Raw genomic sequence first — 19,774 nt, 5'->3', positions numbered from 1 at the left:
TAGCTTTATTGCTTTGAGTGCCAGAAAACTGATGCTTCATGACCACTCTTCCTGAGGCCAGGTGCCCTGAGCCATTCTTCCACCTGAATGCCCCCCTCACAGCTGGTGAGGCTGGTGTTCAATGCCATCTTTGGTTCCTGTAATGAAGTCCCCTCAATAAACCTGGAATAAACCTGTCCACCACTGAAGTTCCTGAATCAGGGATCCAAGTAGCTGGACCAACTTGAATGTCTAGATGGCTGTAACATCCTGGAGAGGCAGGAGAAATCTTTGGGGCAGGCAAGCATGAAACCTGGACCGTGGGATGTTATCTTGATAGGATACCATCATCCCTAGAAGCCTTGCCAGAAACATCACCTCCAATTGAGGTTGACTTGTGAGCTCCTACACTCAATATAGTCTTTCCTGGGATAAGAAAACTCTGTCCTGAGCTGTGAAAAAACCTTCTGAGATGACATTAAGGTGCTTTTCTCCCACTCATGATCCTAGAGGCATGACACAGTCCAACATACATCCTCCATCAGGCAGGTAGGATGTCATTCATATACAGGAAGAGGGATATATCCTGGATTCTTAGATGAACTGTTAGTGAAACCAAGACTTTGGTGAACCTTCTTAGAGCTGTTTTGAGACTAAATGGAAGAGCCCTGTACTGAAACTGGAGTCTGTCATATGAAAAGTGCAGGAATATCCTATGTGATTCCCATATTGGAATATGTAAATAGGCATTTGACAGATCTATCGATGCCAGAAAGTCTCCTTTCTGGATGAATGTTATTATGGATTTGAGGGTTTCCATTCTGAACTTCTTTTTTATTCTCCTGTTTACCATCTGAGGTTTAAAATGGCCCTCACATCCCTGTTCTTTTTTGGGACTATGAAAAATAATGACTAAACATCCAAGGTCTTTGGTCCTCTAGCACAGGCTCTACAGCCCCAATGTCCAAAAGGTGCTGTATGGCCTTGAATAAAAGAAGATGTTTCTGTGGACAGTGATTTCTTGGAACCTGAATAAATCTGTTGGGAGGTAATGAACATTGGTCCAGGGAATAGTTGTTTCCTACTGTGTCTAAGACCCACCTGTCGCCCACTGTGGTCTCCCAATGAGCTGCAAAAAGTTGAAGATGACCTCCTATGTTTGGTGTGTCTGAGCCCCTGTGATAGTCATGCCAAAGAGTTCTTTTTGGGATTCTGTCCTGAGGTACTGGTAAAGGAAGAGCTATTGCTATCTGTCTGTTTGGGCCGCTATCTACCCTTAGAAGGTTTAAGTGATCAAAAACCAGAAGTACACTTGAGTTCATGAAAGGAAGAGAAGCATTTCTTAGGCTTGCTGTTTTTCTTGCGAAAAGGCAGTGACTTTTTTTTGTCCTCATCTTCCGCTAGATATCTATCCATGCCCTCCCCAAATAGATATACTCCTTTGAATGGAATGCTCGTCACTCTAACCTGTGACGAGGGATCCACTTCCCAACTGTGAAGTCATGTGTTTCTTCTAGTGGTTATGTTAGCCCTGGCCAACAGTTGAATTGCATCTAGTGAGGCATCTGCAGAGAAAGCTGCTGTGAGGGCAATCTTCTTCAGTTCAACCTTCAGTTCTTTGAATATAGCACTATCTGCTGTCAAGAGATCTGAAACCCAGGCATAGATTGCTTTAGCAAATAAAAGAACTTGCTGTAGATGCTCTGAGGGACGTTGAGTATGCTTCAAAGCTTTTTCATAGGGCTTGCTTAATCTGTCTGTCATAGGCATCTCTGGGTAGGCCATCTACTTCTGCAGGTAAAACAGAATTGGAGCACAGACTAGCTACAGGATTGTCCACCAGAAATAGTTTGAAGTGCTCCACCACATCTGGCACCAATGTGTAGGCATCCCTGGGTAGGCCATCCACTTCTGCAGGTAAAACAGAGTTGGAGCACAGACTAGCTACAGGATTGTCCACCAGAAATAGTTTGAAGTGCTCCGCCACCAATGAGTAGAACTTACGAGATGATGGAGTGGTTTGTTTTAGGCCTAGCTGGTGACTCCCATTCAGTTTGGACCACCTTATCAAACAGCACTGAGAAAAGAATTCCAAGAGGGACTGTTCCTGCTTTGGGAAGGCTTTGGCTGAACCACCTGGTTTGCTCAGGCCAGGTGCTTCCACCTCTTTATTGTTAAAAGAAATTTCCAAATGTGCAATGCTTTCAGAAGAATTTTGTAGAAGACTCCCATGAGAAAAGATGGGTCTGCACAGTGGTGATAACAGGCTCTTCCTCATCCAAAAGTTCAGCCTCTTCATTCTGGAAGGAAGAACTGCAGCAGTCTGATTCCTCATACTCATGGCCTAAGAGAGGGTTTGTTTCTCTGCAATGCCTGGTAGTAGAGTCTAATCTCCTTCATTTAGGTTGAAAGGGACAGTGGGAAATTCTATTACCCTCCCCACAGTATGCAGTGCTAGAAAAGGAGTGACGCCTACTGGTGGACTTGTAGTTAAGAAGAACGTGAGAACTATCTTCCCTAATTTCTTTCTGCATTTCTCCTTTAATCCAGGCTAAGAGATTAGCCTGAGCGTTGTCTTCTGCTAAATCCAATGCTGGGGTATCTGCCTGGTCAGACCCTTGTTGAGAGCTATGTGTGGAGGCCTGAGATGGAGAGGGGGGTAGTTCAAGGCTAGACGCCATGCTATCTTGGACCACAGATCCCAAAAGGCCTGCCCACAGACCCCAAAAGGCACCATTTCCTGCCTGGGGGAGGTGGGGGGAGGAACAAGTAAAAACCCACTCAGGGGCTTTAATCAGGACCCCTTCTTACTGAGATTCAGAAGGTTGTCATCTGGTGGTACAACGAAGGTGCAGACTTGCTGTACTCTGCCTGTCCCAAAGAAGCCTGCATGGAGGGCCTGAGTGCTCCAATGCGGCAGCCACTGACGCTCCCAAGAAGGAAACAACCAATTCTGTTCTCCAGTTCTATAGCTAGTCTGGCCCTGCAGCTTGGGAGATCCTGGGGGCAAAGGAGTGGGGGTGGGGAGGAAGCCTGCCTCTGCCAAGGACTCCTGGTCCCTTCTGCCACAAAAAAAACTCAGCACAGGTGAGGGGGGGCTACATCCTTTCCACTCCTTGGTTGATCTCCCCAAAGAGTGAAGTAAAGATTCAGAGAAAGATGAAACTAAAGAAAATCTTTTAAAGGTGAGCAGGAATTGCAGCACTCAAAACAGAGCACAGCCCATGATGTCACGCCACCCTGGAGGCAGGGCCAAAGACTGGGTTCTGAGTGAGAAGCCCCTCCCCCTCCAGAAATTGCCTGTCCAAAGGGAGGAGCTTCTCCCAGAAGTAGAGACTGCCCCACCCCAGACCACTGGAGAAGCATGCCTTTTCAGTGTTTTTAGGGAAGGCTGGGGTGAAAAGGCAAGGAAGATTAGCTTTGGCTCCTAGCTGGCAACAATGTTGGGTGGGATAATAGCTGCGGTCAGGGCCACAGGCAGCAAAATGTATTGAGCCAGCACTGCACATTTCAGTCCTCCTTTCAGCTTTCTACTAATTCTGCACAAGATTTCTGACATTTATTCCTAGCTCAGATTCTAGTCAAATATTATATTCTTTCTACCTCTCTTCCCCTCCCCCTTTCCCATTTTAGGCTGTAAGTCTAAAAGCTTTTTACGTATTCAGTTGTATGAGTAGGTTTTTGAAAAATAATAACAGCACTAAGGATTTGAAATATCTCTTTAATCCTACACAAGTCTGGCACATAAAAATGAAGAAATGAACATAATTTAGGAATCTATCACTTTTTTATCCCACCCTTCCTCAAAGGAGTTCAGAGGAGCACACATTGTTTTTTATTCCTCCACTGAACGTAATTTTTTAAAAAATGTACTGCTAAATTATGACATGGTCTAATGGGATTTTCAAGGGCAATTTATACACATGCTGCTAACCCTGACACTGCTAATTGAAGACTTACTCCTACAAAAAGCTTGTGGAAAACAAATAGTATTCTTTCCCTTTCATTTATTTATTTATTTATTTATTTATACCCTGATTTCTTCTAAAGGGAATCTGAAGTAGTCAACAACAACTTCCTCTCCTTCTCCAGTTTATCGTTACAACAACCCTGTGAGGTAGATTAGGTTGAGAAACAGTGGCTGGCTCAAGATGGACTGGCAATCTTCTTCAATGGCAGAATAAGAATTTGAACCTAAACTTTCTAGATTCTAATCTGAGACTCTAACCACACTAGCTTTACATGCCTTCAGTCTTCTTGGATTTGAGAGTGACATTAGATGAAGTTTTAGGCAACAAATCCATCCTCCCTCCATCTACGTAACTTCTAGGTAGTTGGTGTAGCCAATGCCAGTGTAGCCTAAGGTTGAAATCTCACTGCAGTGAGCAATGTGCTAGGTACTGGTAAACCATTATTAATTTACCCTCAGCACCTATCCCCATTTTTAATATGATGATTATACAACTCAAATCTAGATGTGCATACCTGACAGTGGAATCCGATGATCCAGTGATGATAACCCGCTCATCGTACTGGAGGCAAAGGACTGATCCTGTGTGCCCAGTCAGAATCCGCTTGCATTCTAGTGTATTCTTGTCCCAGATCTAGGAGGGCAAAGAGAATGGACTATATTGCCAATCTGGCTCTTTTGTTTTCTACAACACAGCATTTTATCTACTAAGGCGAGCAGAACTTCTAAGTGGCACACAATGCACTTTGTATTCCACAGGCACTTTGGAGCAATATAAACTATCCTTAATATCTCTGTTTTTAATATGAACATAGTCTTTACCCTTCTCATTAGGGAACAGGAAGACTTTAATTACTGAAGGACCAATAACACAGCTAGCAATGAACAATGTGCAAGAAAATGAAGCAGATAATATAGATTTATCCTTCTTCTTCGGGAGAGAGGGAGGAAACCTATGCAGTTCAAAATCAGACTTGACTGGGTGGGGGCATACAGTCTTTAAACAAGACCAGGAAGAAAGGATTACCCTCACCTCTCTCCATCTCTCTACTGCTTTACTTCTTCCCAGATTAAATTACAGCTACATTCTTTCTGTTACTAGATCATCCTCCCCTTGCCTGCTGGGGAGCTCTCACCTTGATGGTATTGTCTCGGAGGCCACTCACTATTTTCTGATCATCATATTGTAAACAATAAACCCCTTTGCTTGTTTCACTCCGGCAGTGGATCCGCTGTAAGCTGTGCCTTCCACACCGCCAGTTTGATTCTATCGTCTGGGGGAGAGAGAAACAATTATAAAGTGTGGAACAATCATCATGGAAATTTTGCAACAATAAAGCCTGCTAGACTCCCGGGACAACAGACGTAGCGTTAACACTGAAGCCATTTATTATTAGTTAGTCCCAGAGCCTGCTATAAGTGGGACAGCCCCACCCTCCCAACAATCTGTAGCATCCATAGTGATACAAATCCTAAAGGGATTTTAAGACATTCTCAGGAAGGCACAAGTGCCAGCTATCTTTTCCTTTTTTCCAGAGGTCTTTAACATGTAAGGCAGGCATATCTAAGGATACAGGAGCTTCTTGTCAGTGGAGTGTGACTTCTAAGCCTTCCCTTCTTCTTTGAGTAGGTTAAAATGCAAATTCACTCTTCTCACCTTCAGACTGTTTGTCATCCTTGTGCTGACTGTCAATCTCTGAAGTCCATTAGAGGACAATTTCTGCTTCCCTAGTTTCCAGCCCTTCTATGCTCTCTAAATATATGTTCTTCTGGCCCTATTCCACTTCCTTTCTTTGGAACATGCTCCTCCAGCATTAAGTGCAGCAATGATACTAACAAATAAATTGTTTTGATTTTGCCTTAACTACACTAGGGGAAGCTGTGATATGAGAAGATTCACTGTTATGATGTTTCAAAAACACTGATCAAGAATGAGACACTATGAGATACTGCTTCTGTGGAGATGTTGTCATATTTAATGCATTGTAATCACTGAAGTGAAAACAGAGATAACCTGGAAGTTGAATGCTTATGATTTATAGTGCATTTGAATTGTAATTGTGAAAATAAGGTTGTATCTGGTAATATATCTTCAATTTTATGTGAATTTATAGACAGACAGGGTAACCTATCACCAAATGTCTGAGCACTGTTAACCTGCAATGAAAGGAGGACCAGCTATAATGGGTCTGGCATACGGCATCAGTCTTAAGGGCTGGTTCATAAGTGATAATCTGTAACACAGATATGGCTTCTTTGTACCCGGCTGTGACATTTGGGCAGGAATTTGCTGTGTGTGAAGCAATTATAAAGAACATGGGTTCAAGTAAAGTGTTCCCACCCCACTCCAGTTGGCTGCCTACAACATTTTCTTTTGTGGCTCTTACCTCAATATCCTGTATAATTTTGGGATAAAGTGCTCTGTAGAAGGAGTTTGGTGGAGCTATTCCATCAAGTGGCTTGTTTTTAAATAGATATTGTCCCCTAAAAGAAAGCAGAATAAGCAACGCTTATTATCCAGCTGTCTGGTCTATGTTGTGCAAATATTTGGAAGACATTAAGAGGGACATCTTTCTCCACCTTCCAACACACAACACTACTCTCTCTTTAAGCATTTGGCAGATCCATAGACTACGAAGTACCTAAGTGCACCCCCGTTCCCTTTTTAAGGGAGACAGTGAATCTTTGCAAGTACAAATGAGGCTTGGGTGTGTGTATCCCAAACTGAGAGCAATAGGAGAATGCTGAAAAAGCCAGTAAATTCCCCATAATATGATTGTTCAAAGAATGGTAGGCAATTAGAAGGGCATCTTACTGTTTCTAGTAATCACTGGATTCTTTCTCAACTTAGCTTAGATATGAAATCCATTTATCTCATGCCAGATTTTTGTAACAGAAAAGGGGGGGGGGGCAACGAAACAACAAAAAACCAAAACCCATCAGCAAGCTGCAATCACTTCCTGATGTGCAACAAAAGAAATTTTAATTCCATATCCTAAAGTTAAGGAGCCACCAAACACTGTGCGGAAGCTAGTAAACCCCACCATGGGCATACTAACCACTCTTCAGCCTGGCAATGTGCCTTATGAAGCAGAGATGGGCACAAATGCCTCAGAGCATAATCCTGGCATCTGAGGCATGGCATTTAGCCTAGGCGAGCTCTGTGCTCTTCCGTCTGCTGCTGCACTACAATAATATATACTAGCAGATTTTTAAAAATACATCTTTCCCTTACTTTGCAATTCTGTTAAGAAGCATCAATATTAAATCTACTTTGTGCAGGGTGAAGCTCAGGATCCAAAGGTTAAGGACCCCCTGCCCCCAGTGAAGGATCTGACACTTGCATCGTTATATCCAACTCAAATATCATTTTTCCAGAATTCATCTTTAGATTTCAGATTATATTATATACAATGGGAAAAGTTCTGTCACTATCCACCTTGACCAACTGGTTCTGTTCTGGGTTGCAACTAAGAACCGTATCTCCCAACCTCAAAACAACAGTTCCTTTATCACACTACAGAGGGGGGGGGGGGTGGGAATTACAGGAATGTCTTCTGGCAGTTATACTGCAAAATCATGAGTTCTTTATTGCTGTGAAGAGCAGAAACTATAAAACGAAGGATTCAGATTCCAGACGATTTATTACCAGCATGTTTACAAGTTATGCTCTGCTATTCTAGCATTTGGGGGTTTGTTCTCTGTTTTATACTCACAACCACACTGTGAGGTAGGCTAGGCTGACAGCCCAAAAAGCTTCAAGAGCAGAGGGGGGATTCAAATCTTGGTCTCCTTCTATTTGACATACTAACCAGTACACTGTTCTGGCTCTTGGATTATTATATTGATTGTTTTGGTGCTTGGAAGAATGACAGAGCATGACATATCAGGATATTAGAATATTTACATATGCTTTTGCAGTTGAAATATATCAGTCTTCTGCTGACCCATAAATGAAACAAATATTTTTTAAAATATGAAGAGAGAAAAGACAGATTTTAAAAATATTATTTTTGGGGGGGGTGGGGGAGAATCAACAATATAATAGTCTTGGAAATTCATAATCTACCAGTATGATCTTGTAACCTTCCTCCCCCATTGCTCTTGTAGTTCCGCATCCCATTATTGTACTCACTACAGACTGATACAGAGAACAAATACAAACGGTGAACTCAATAACATGGTCACTGCTCCCAAGCGCTGCAAGCACTTTTACATCTCTCACCAGATCTTGGGCATTACTTAAAATGAAGTCCAGGATCGCTCCTCCCCTGGTAGGTTCTGTGACCATCTGCTCCACAGCACAGTCATTAAGAGTGTCTAGAAACTCAATCTCTTTCTCCCAACCTGAACACATACTGACCTAATCAATGTGCGGATAGTTAAAATCATCTATTATGACACAGTTTTTACATCTAGCCGCTATCTTAAATTCTTTCATCATTTTATAATCATCCTCTATCTTTTGATCCGGTGGGCGATAACAAACTCCCAGAGTTAAGCTTCCTTTTGGGCCCAAAGCATTTCTAGAAGTGAATCTAATTCTCTGACCTTCTCAATCTTACTGGACTGTATACCCTCTCTAACATACCGAGCCACCCCACCTACAATTCTTCCCTCCCTTTCCTTCCAATATAATTTATATCCAGGAATAATCATGTCCCACTGATTTTCCTCATTCCACCAAGTTTCTGAAATATCCACAATTTCCCCCCCAACACTAAGCATTCCAACTCCCCAATTTTACCAACTTTTATTTCCCTACTTTCCAAGACTCAGGAAAGAAATGTATCACTTCTCCACTGAACTTGGGGGGGGGGGGGAAGTTTAGGGAAGACTCAAGCAGACCATGAATTGTAAAGGCACTGGAGCACACAGCTTGGTAATAGGAAACTGGTAATAGGAAACTTTACTCCATGTCTGGAAATACACCAACCAGTGATATGACATGGTCCAAATATAAGGACAACCATGACTTGGACAGGGGTGGCCAAACTTGCCACATGGAATAAACATCAGATGTTTGAGAGCCACAAGACATGAACTTCAGATGTTTGAGAGCTGCAAAATGGGAGGGAGGGGTGGAAAAAAAGCAACTTTAACTTTAAATGCATTATCCAAGCCACTGGCTGGCTTGGCTTGGAGAAGTAATTTAAAAAAAGAAATGCCAATATTATTATTATTTCTCCAAGCTGGCCAATGAGGTGGCGTTGAAGAGCCACAGTTTGGCCACCTCTCGTCTAGGGAATCCCTCAAATATGTGTATCCTTGTCATCCTGGTTTGCTGGGAAGAGAGCAAATAATTATTTGTGGATTTGATGTGGGCTGCCATTTGGAAGTCTTTAAGTGTGCAAGAGGGTAAGAGACAGCGGATGGCAGAACAAGAGCCCAAGGATTATACAAGTTTGTTCTTATATCTGACTCATGATGAGATTCATTTGCCCAAGGCTATCCTGGAAGGTACGTTCAATAGTTGATATTAGAAACAGAACTGTGTTTTAAATAGTTTTAAAGTTTTAAAAATATTTCACAAGCATTATTTGTATCCATAATCTGCCAAATGGCAGCATACTCTTAATGTCAAAACCCTTAATAGAATTTGCACTTGCATGTTTGTGATTTTTTTTTTAATAGCAGTTAAATTACTTAGCTGTCACTTTTGTTTAATTTATGAAAAAATTCATTCCCAGCTTTCTCACAGACAACATACTAGGGAGGCCCCTTGGATAGAAAATTATGTATTAAGGAGATTATCCCAGAGAGGGAAACATCTAATGAAATGTTAACAGAGCTTCTCTAGACTTGGGCAAGTCCTGCATAATGGAAAGACTGCTCCATCTGATTAACTAATCTATCTGTGTTTTGGTGTGCCTATCCTCAGTGGTCTGTATTCTGAGTTTGATAGCTAAGATTAAACTGATCTCTAATTGCAAAAATATGATGAAGAAAACAAAGTGACCTGCTATATATGTAACATGTGAAAACACATCTACCTTTCACATTTCAAAAAGGATACTGATACTTATTGGATTTAAGCATGGGATTCTCCTAATTCTAGGAAGGAAAGATACTACAAAGAAGAAGAAGAAGAAGAAGAAGAAGAAGAAGAAGAAGAAGAAGAAGAAGAAGAAGAAGAAGAAGAAGAAGAAGAAGAAGAAGAAGAAGAAGAAGAAGAAGAAGAAGAAGAAGAAGAAGAAGAAGAAGAAGAAGAAGAAGAAGAAGAAGAAGAAGATGAAGATATTGGATTTATATCCCGCCCTCCACTCCGAAGAGTCTCAGAGCGGCTCACAATCTCCTTTACCTTCCTCCCCCACAACAGACACCCTGTGAGGTGGGTGGGGCTGGAGAGGGCTCTCACAGCAGCTGCCCTTTCAAGGACAACCACTCAAGAAATGCAGAAAGCTGCTGCATCTTATCTGGGGAATTTTGGGTGTGTTGTTTTAAAACAGCTGCTTTTCAACCAATTTTCATCAAAGTTCCATGGAAGCTAGTGCTGCTTGTCCCCCTCAAGGGTCCAATTCTATGAGCCCCTGAAAAAGGGCCCTTGCCATCCTACTTATAGGGATGCAGAATGGGAGGAAAAATGGCCCCGCCCCCACAAAGGAAGGAGGGAAGGAGAAGAAGCCAGCTAGACCTGCAGCTTTGCTGGGAGCCACCCAAGACTTGTGCTGGTCAGGAGCCACCTCCCTGTTGCCTAGGAAACTTGTTAAAGGTGTGGGGGGGGAGGGGGAGAAGGAACAGGCTTGGGATCCTTAAAATGCCAGCCCCAGATATTCCTGAATATTTTCAGAAATATACAGGATCTGGACATCAGTATTCCCAAGAATCCTGAACACCATTCCAGCTACATGAATATATTATTGAGATATTGGGGGGGAGGATATATTTGGACCAGATATATCCAGGCATGCATCCCTACTCCCATACTTTCAAATAATATTATCTGCTGAACGGATGGTTATGCCATTAATAGACAAGTCCATTTGACACAAGGCATCATTAGCACCTATTTAATTTACAGAGCAAGGAAAAGTTGCATATGAGATATTCTTACCATCCTCTCCGTTCTGCCAAACCCCTCCACAGTGAGTCTGTCCGAACCATTCTCTCTATCAGCTTTTTCCACAACATGCCATCTGACGTTACCCGATACCACTCCTTACATACAAGCTCAACAGCACACAATGACTTGGCATCCAGGTATGATAAGATATTCTCAGCAATGTGATCCAGGCCTCGGGCTGAAAGAAAAAGTAAAAGCAGCTCGCCATTACAGGGGGTGTTCACCATGAGTGCATGTCTGTTAAGAATACATCTTCCTCCCCATCATTGCTTGTTCTTGTTAGTGAAGCTGGGATGACTGGGCAGAAATCAGTCTCTTGTGAAATTCAGAAACTCTCAGTTTCTTTTGGATAAGAAACAACAAAGCATTAAAGTTTATGAAAAATTCAACAATTTGGTCTGGTCTATTTCTGCAGATTTTAGCACTAGGGGAATGTTCTGTAGAAGTCCTTTCTTACTTGGTGATGCAGCCCCCCAAAACCTGCTGTATTAGGTCCATTTTTCATTCTGCTGCTACAGCTGTTCTTGTATTCCAAAAGCTTTTTTTCTAAAACAGGAGGTTTTTGATGCAATGAAGAACATAAAACATATATATTCCTAATGTGCAGCCTGAAGGGAAGTAGTACCTGGAAATAGTATTTGGGCATTTGTATATATGCACAGATGTGTGGTGAGGCTGACTGAACACAGAAAGAGAGAGGAAGCAAACCCCCCCCAGTTTTACTGGTGTTATTTATTTTGTCAGGCAGAAGAAAACATGCAACAAAATACTACAAATTGCAAACATTTGCCAGCATGTCTCACAAATGTTTGGAAGGAAGGTGACAATCAACTAAAATAGAAGGGCACCACAGCAATAAGCTGGTTAATACCCCATACACATATATGTGATAGGAATGTGTTGACTGGGTTCACCATGGGCTGCTCAAACTGGATGGGTTCCTTCATTAAGCTTACTACCTTCCACTCATGCCTAATCACGCAGAGGCCTCAGAATAGCAGGTCTACAAAATAAGATGATTTCACTAATAAAGCTTCACTTGACTGCTGTCGTAATGCGTCAGATAGAGGTAGTTAAGAAGACATTTCTCTTTTGACAGCTGCATTTTGACAGACAAGTAAGCAGGCAGATGCTGTGTTAAACAGGGAAGCAGGATGCTTTACCTAGATTACAAAATACATGCATTAAAAAGATTTGCACCAGAAGGTTGCAGAGAGTCTTGGAAGCACACCTGGAGTTGTGGTATTAATGCAGTTACTCTGATGGCATAGTAGAGACACATACCGTTTTCGCACACAGCTAACCTTGCAGTCACAATCCTGTTCCCTCCGCAGCATCCAGTCAGATTTCGCACCATCTGCGCCGGAGTTACAGGAAGTGCCACGGCTTTTGCGTCGCAAACGTAAACCACTAAAACCCAGTTTACGTTTGCTATGCAAAAGCTGCTGCACTTATTTATTTATTTATTTTATGATTTATATCCCGCTCTTCCCAGCAAGTGGCGCAGGGCGGCTCACAACATAGAATCTCACATAAATAAGATTTAAGCATATAAACAGTTAAAATAATTAATACATTTAAAACATTAAGGACAGCAGAAATCTAGTAAAACCACACTTGGTTTCTTGTGCCAGCTAGTTATAGGCCAGCCGGAAGAGGGTTGTCTTACAGGCCCTGCGGAACTGAGCAAGGTCCCGCAGGGCCCTCACCTCTTCCGGCAGCTGGTTCCACCAGGAAGGGGCCATAACAGAAAAGGCCCGGTCCCTGGTAGATTTTAAATGGGCTTCTTTTGGCCCGGGGATAACTAGGAGGTTTTGAGTTCCCGATCTCAGTACTCTCTGGGGAACATGTGGGGAGAGACAATCCTTCAGGTAGGCAGGTCCTAGGCCATATAGGGCTTTAAAGGTAATAACCAGCACCTTGTACCGGACTCGGTAAGCTATTGGCAGCCAGTGCAGATCCCGGAGCCCCGGCCAGATGTGCTCCCTTCTTGGGAGTCCTAGCAGCAGCCGGGCCGCGGCATTCTGTAACTCCGGCGGAGATGGTGGGAAATCCGACCAGACGCTGCGGAGGGAACAGGATTGTGACTGCGAGGTAAGCTGTGTGCGAAAACGGTAACATATAACCCTGCCCTGAACCTAACCACAGGGAAACCAAGGGGCCTTAAGTGCAGGCAATTCAGACGTAAATTGTCTAGATTACAGGTGGAAATTGCTTTACTGTAATGTCAGAACAAGTGAGAGCAAGCAGAGGCAGGGAAATAATGGAAGAAAACACAATACCTGAGTTATAGGCCAAACAGTAATACTGATTCTCACTTATAGGTTTGAATTTGAACCATACTATACATGTTTCACAGATGATTCTCAGTAATCTAGAATGCATATTGGGCAGAGGAAAGTGGCAATATGCCTTTGATCGATTTAGAGACGGGGACAGGTATGATGGCCCCCGTCCACTTCCCTCCTCAGAGGCAAGCCCAAGAACCTGAGGGGAGGAATAGGAGCTCCCTTTAACTTATACACTCAAGAAGTTTTTATATTTAAAATTAACGAAGCATTTTATTCAACACAGAGGAGAAAGGTCAGGTGAGATCAGGGGTACAATTCCTGAAGTAAGTCAATGTAAACAGTTTTAGGGTAAAATCAGTACATGCACTGACTTTAGTTCTTATGTTTCAGGCTAATGAGAGTTTCTTAAGTTTTTCACAGTGACTTAAATCTTTATGTTGAGGGGTTTTTGTTCCAGTGTTTTCCCAAACACTCTAGTACACTATATTTGAGTATTCTCTGACTCTTTTGGTTTCTGGAAGGCTGGTACACATTTTCCAATACCCAAACTCCTCCTCTTGAAACACCAGTACTTATCTTGAATTTTTAACTGATTCTTAAGGCCTCTAAAGGCAGTTTCTAACCACACCAGACCAGGGATCTTTTCATTCTTCAGAGCTAACTCTGTTTGACTGGGTAGGGAATTTCCTTCTCTCTCTGGGAGATTTATCCCCTTTCCATAACCCGAATGGGAGTCTTCACCTACTTCCCCAGTTCTCCTGTCTGCTAAACTACTCTCAGTCAGGGCTGAATTCCGAAACTGTCAGTCCTCAACTCCTCTAAGCTAGGGATGAAATCTGACTGCATTTCTCCTCAGCATCCAGTTCAGAAGACTTTCTCTGCACAGCTGATGCTAACCAATCAGATCTCTTGGAACAGCCTGACACTCAAAACTCTCTGGCTCTGTGAAGAATTAACCCTTCACAGTCCTTTGTCTGTTTATACAGCACTCCTAAGCTTTTAAAAGTGCAGTCTGTCACAGCAGGTCTGACATATAATATAGCCACTAGTGTAAAACTTGGACTGGGATGGGGAGACACGATTAAATACTCATGGAGCCATGAAGTTACCCAAGCATCCCTGGGTCAGTTGTTCATCCTGAGTCTAACCTACCTTGTGAGCTTGTTTTGAGATTAAAATGAATGCCATGCACATCACCTTGAACGTCTTAACAGGAAGACTGGGATACAAATATGGTAAACAGATTAGTTTTCAAACTAGGGAGGTGCTGCAGCAAAGAATAGATAGATTGTAAGTGAAAACAGTGGACAATTCAGAGGTTGTGGTGGTGTCCAGTACACATGAGCTAACAGGTCTGGTTCCACATGCAGGAAAATGAGGTATATTAGAATGATTCCCTATGATAAATACTTCCTTCAAACAGAAATCCAGTGCAGCATGTGGTGGGGGGGGGGGTGGAGTTTCTATTCCATCTCCTTGCTTGCTGTGCTGATTTGCTTTTCTATTTGCAGGATGTTTTCTACAAAGGAATATTAAGAACTGGAATCTACAGTTTGTACTCTGAAGTGGTGGATTCTACAACATGAGAGCTCTGGTGCCTCAATATCATGTCATTCTGTTGCATGTGTGAACCTGGCCTTGGGTATTTTGAGCGGGCAGATGATTGCCCAATCTATTTGCAAAACTACTTCAGCTGTTTAATCAAATCCATTTTTGCCCAATTTCACTTGGGAGTCAAGCATGCAGATTAGCATTACAGGCAACTTTTCTTGGTTTCAAGTAAAAAGCTACCAAACATCCGCAAAGAGATCAAATGCCCTTTTCCCTGATCTTGTTATAGCCGCCCCAAAGACTAAGCATCATTTGTCAGTGGCAGAGGTGGAGTACAGGAAGCAGTAAATGCATTTGGGGCTGATCAAGGTCACATGCCTACCCTTAAGCAGACAGATGCACAATGAAGCCTATCAGATGATTCTTATAAGGGTTAATGCAGGACATCCTGTACCCAGTCTCTGCTGCTGATGGCAGACAAGCAAAGAGCCCCATAATGAGCTTCTCATATATGAAAGCAGTGTAAAAGCATGGTTATTCATTTCTTTCATGGTGTCTGGAAAAATTCATTAAGCACAACTTTTTCCTTAAAAGAAATGTGACTTATCTCATAGCTCTGACTTTACAGCATATGGGTACAGTTGTTCTTAAAATACAAGACAATGGGGAGAAGCCTAACAATTGAAAATAGTTGCTAAGAAAGCAGCACTTCAAAAGCTGAAAGGAAGTTAGATGAGAAAAAAGTGGAGGTAAAAATGGGGTGTCTCTCTGAAAGGAAGGGCTCAGGAGGTTTTTAAAAATATGAAGTGTATTAGGTATTGTGAAATCTGATTTTTCACTGTGCTGAAGCTGAAGGAAACAAACAAACAAAAAACCTAGGGAAGAAGATGAAAACCCAACGAATTTTATCTATGCCAATCAATCTGAAGGCACAGCAAAGCTATATAACAGTGCAATGATTATTCGACATTGTACATCACAATTGTGGCAAAGAAAAGTAATCTCCAGATGCCAAAGAGCACTTCTGCTTTAGTTCCCTCCCCCTGTGACTTCTAAATATTGAAGAAATATGTTGTATAGGCAATAAAGGATTGGGAACTTCATGATCCTATTCTAAACCCTACTAAAATCCATGATCTAAAAGACCCAGTTCTGTTACTAGAATGTGCATGCATGTTAACTGAAACCCAACTGATTCAAAGTCCCAAGGTCACTGAGGGAAAACTTTCATATAATAAATTTAGTGGTATCGATGAATCCTTTAACAGCCTCCAAACAGATAGAGAGGACCAACACCGTAAGTCAAGCTGCTGAAAAACTTGACAAGAAAGCAACCACTTATGACTGAGGAATTCCATGCTTGTTCTTTTGCAAACTACAGTTTAGAAGCTGGAACAAAAACAAAATGGGATCAGATTTTTTTGTATGTAATTCGATCATGGAACAGCTTGTGTAGAAAAAATAAATCTCATTTAAAGCTGGACGTTACTGAACTCTAGTCAGTAAGAGATTATATAGAAGGAGTTACAGTTTCTTGCAAACAGGCTATTAAATCCTATCATCCAACATAGGAGGAGGATTACTTATGAAACCTACAGCAACCTTATCACGGTGCCTTTTTTCTACACAAAATTGCAACAGTTTTCAGAGATAAATCCTCAAAAGTTTTCGCTTTCCACTTCTACAGATCACCCTTCCTAAAAAACAGGGCCGGCTCCCCCGCTAGGCAAACAAGGCAATTGCCTAGGGCGCCGGCAGGGCAGGGGTGACAAATTCGGCCTTCTCCCCTCCCCCTTAGGCAAACGCCTAGTTTGCCTGCTCCCCAGCATCCTCCCCCCTCCCTTCCCCACCTCACTTCGATTTCAATGCTGGGACGGGTTCTAGCACCACATTCCAGGCTATCCAAAGCCCCCCCCCGCTGATCAGGTGATCTGATTGGCGGGTAAAACCGCACTGCTGCGCTCCGTGTCTGTCAGGACTGGCATCCTGAAAGGGCGGCCCCGCTGCTGCTGACTCCTCCCCTCCCCTCCGTACTTCCTGGATGGGAGAGGAGTGAGCGGCAGCGGGGCCACCCTTTCAGGATACCAATCCTGACAGACAAGGAGCGCGGCAGCACGGTTTTACCCGCCGATCGGATCACCTGAACAGCAGGGGTGGCACCTTTGGATAGCTGGGAACATGGCACTACAGCCCGTCCAGGCATTGAAATCGATGTGGGGTGAGGAGGCATGGTGGAGAGGGGGGAGTTGAGGGGTGGGGTGCGGAGCCGCGAGGGGGCATTGTGGGGGGGGGGGGTGCCAGGCAGTGAGTCTGGCTAGGGCACCTTGGGGCATCAGGCCAGTACAGCTAACAAAGCACCTTCCTGTAAGACTAACACTGGGAAAGAAAGAATTTCTAGGACAATTTTGTATATGATCAATTTTGTCTACCAGTTTGGTGTATGCTGCTGCTGCTGTATCTTGCAACACAAGTCATATCGAATTTACAAAGCAAACTATAATAGATCCAATTATATATGGGAATAGAAAAGGACAAGATGATGTCTAAGTAACTGTCCCTGGTCCTCCTTTGAATGTGGGTGATTAGGAATCACCCATCAAAACACGGCATAGACTTTTGCGATATAGCCAGACTGACGTCAAAATCCTGGAAGACAGAACTAGCACTCCTCTTGTTGTCCCACTGAAATACCTGGCAGTGCTGTGATGAAGTCCCTCTGTAGCATAGGTTTGAGGTATGAGTTGATGTGTCCGTGTTGATAGTGACACATCTGCGAGATGAGATGTTCCACAAATTCCACTTGGTCGGACTCTGACCACTGTTCAAAATACTTGATACACAGCTCCTTCTCCTTTTCATAGCTTGCAGACAGCTTCCTTTGCTTGGGCACAATCATGCTTGAAGTGCCATTGGCAAGTTTTGTCTATTGAAAGAAAAAAAAAGGAGTAGAGAATTTGACATCTTTGGAAGGTAATGTAAGAAGAGGTATTTGGAAGTTGCATACCCAAATGATGGAGAAAGCAAATATATCTGCGTCTTAACTAGCAATATACAGACTAAACAGCCATCAAGATCCTCCATCCCCATTAACAGCCACTTCAGCACACAGTTGCCTTTCTAATGCTTTCCTTCTGTTGCCTTGGGACCACAATTGGCTGCCACTAAAATTAATAGACCATAAATGACATTTAAAAAATGAACAAACTTCTCAGCACTGTTCAGCATCATTCATAGCACAAGCATTATAAATGTAAGGTCCACTTCTATGGTAAATATCCTAGCATTAAGTCCAGTGGCACCTTAAAGATTAACAACTCTTATTTAAATATTTTTATTTACATTATTTACAGTCAGCCAGCCTTCCTCACTGGGACTCAAGGTGGACTACACAAAGTGAGCCAATACAATATGGGCTTCCATGGGTCACAGCTGACTTCTTCAGGCAGATATGTGAAGAGAAAATCATGCTGGGAATTCTTATGCAAAAGATGACCAAGCAGGGGTGAGCCAAGGCATAAAAGCTTTATGTGAATTCTCCTGAAACTGAAAATTTACACTTGGTAGCTTCATGGTGGAAATCACATCAAGCCTGGAGGTTTGGTTTCTCCCTCCTTGGTAACATTCCTGATAAGAATTTTCAGCATGATTTTTCTCTTCACATATCTGAAAAAGGGAGCTGTAACTCACAAAAACTCATATTGAAATAATGTTGTTAGTTTTTATGATCCACCAGGACTTTTGTGTTATTTTGGAGTGTTGAGAGCCCCAATGCCAAGTATGCACTTTTCCATCCTGACCAGGCCTTGGCTTTTGCCCCCTGCTTTCTCCTAGTGGAGATTCTGTAGGTATGCAGGGTAAGCAGGCCCACTCAGGGGTTTCTGGTTTCCTAGTTCAAGGGGAACTTGAACGGGAAATTGCTGTTGGACAGCAGGCAGGGGGTCTTCTTCTAGAGCCTCTCAGTGCATGAAGCGTTAGGCACAGTAGGGACCATGGGGAGCTCCTTCTGATTAGTCTTTTTCTGAGGTGCAGGCTATGGTAGGGCAAGCCTTGACAAAAACAATGACCTTCTCTGATCTACTGTCAAGAAGGGTCTTGTCCAAAAGTTTTTGCAGCAATTTAATTTGATTTAGCTGCATGTATCTTGCTGATAGGAAGTCATATTGCGTGCCCAACCAAATCATTTAGGTCCTGATGTCTCCATGTGCACAACAAAAGTCCATTTACCATTTTCAGTGGAGAACTTATCCCTCAACAAAAGAGAACACTGAAATACATTTAGAGAGTCCAAACTTGTAAACCTATATGTCCTGGGGTATAAAAAAACATCGAGGATATTGGGAAAAAACCATACACTTTCTTACAATGACACCAGGATGTGATTCAGCATTCTGACACACACTGTAATAACAGTCCACAATGTGACTTGCTAAAATATTATAATGTGTGATGATACAAAAAGAAGGAAGGTCTACTCGTTTTGTCATTACTTAATTATAAGGGCTTGACATATTTCCTATTTTAAAAACGGAAACAGATTTGTGTGTCTTCACATACTACCAGGATTCAAAGCCTGACACAATTAGATACTACACCATGCAAAATGTATTACTATTTATTAAATTTATAAACTGTTTTCCCAGGCTCAGAGTGGGTAATATCATTTGTAGTATGTATTGTAAAACACACATTGATAGAAGTCTTTTAGTATTTAACTTACAAAAGAAACTTTTTTGTTTGAAAATCAGAGACATAAACAAAATCAGGTTCTCTGTATGCTGAAGCCTCAACAGTCTTTATGGAAATGATAAAATGTAGTTCCTTAGCATAGAATTGCTTGGTTTCTCCATACACTAATGTTGCTGGTGATGGTCTGGCATTAAACCATGAAGGTTGGACTCTATTGAACACTGGCCTGGAGGG

The 19,774-nt window shown here is 42.5% G+C and overlaps 1 protein-coding gene across 12 annotated transcripts in view; it reads right to left on the bottom strand.

The window, feature by feature from the left end:
* Positions 1 to 19,774, bottom strand: part of BTRC (beta-transducin repeat containing E3 ubiquitin protein ligase) — a 184,895-nt gene that overhangs the window by 16,530 nt on the left and 148,591 nt on the right. For all 12 annotated transcript variants that reach the window (XM_060241799.1, XM_060241797.1, XM_060241793.1 and 9 more), the window contains 5 exons: positions 17,546 to 17,777; positions 11,004 to 11,190; positions 6,337 to 6,433; positions 5,086 to 5,223; positions 4,465 to 4,583 (listed from right to left, as the gene is read on the bottom strand). In XM_060241799.1, the coding sequence (XP_060097782.1) occupies positions 4,465 to 4,583; positions 5,086 to 5,223; positions 6,337 to 6,433; positions 11,004 to 11,190; positions 17,546 to 17,777 (773 nt within the window). The remainder of the gene's footprint in view (positions 1 to 4,464; positions 4,584 to 5,085; positions 5,224 to 6,336; positions 6,434 to 11,003; positions 11,191 to 17,545; positions 17,778 to 19,774) is intronic.

The sequence above is a fragment of the Heteronotia binoei genome, chromosome 6, assembly GCF_032191835.1.
Source record: "Heteronotia binoei isolate CCM8104 ecotype False Entrance Well chromosome 6, APGP_CSIRO_Hbin_v1, whole genome shotgun sequence".
NCBI classification, from domain to species: domain Eukaryota; kingdom Metazoa; phylum Chordata; class Lepidosauria; order Squamata; family Gekkonidae; genus Heteronotia; species Heteronotia binoei.
Note: the sequence above shows the minus strand (reverse complement) of the source record. Positions and strands in the feature narration are given on the sequence as shown.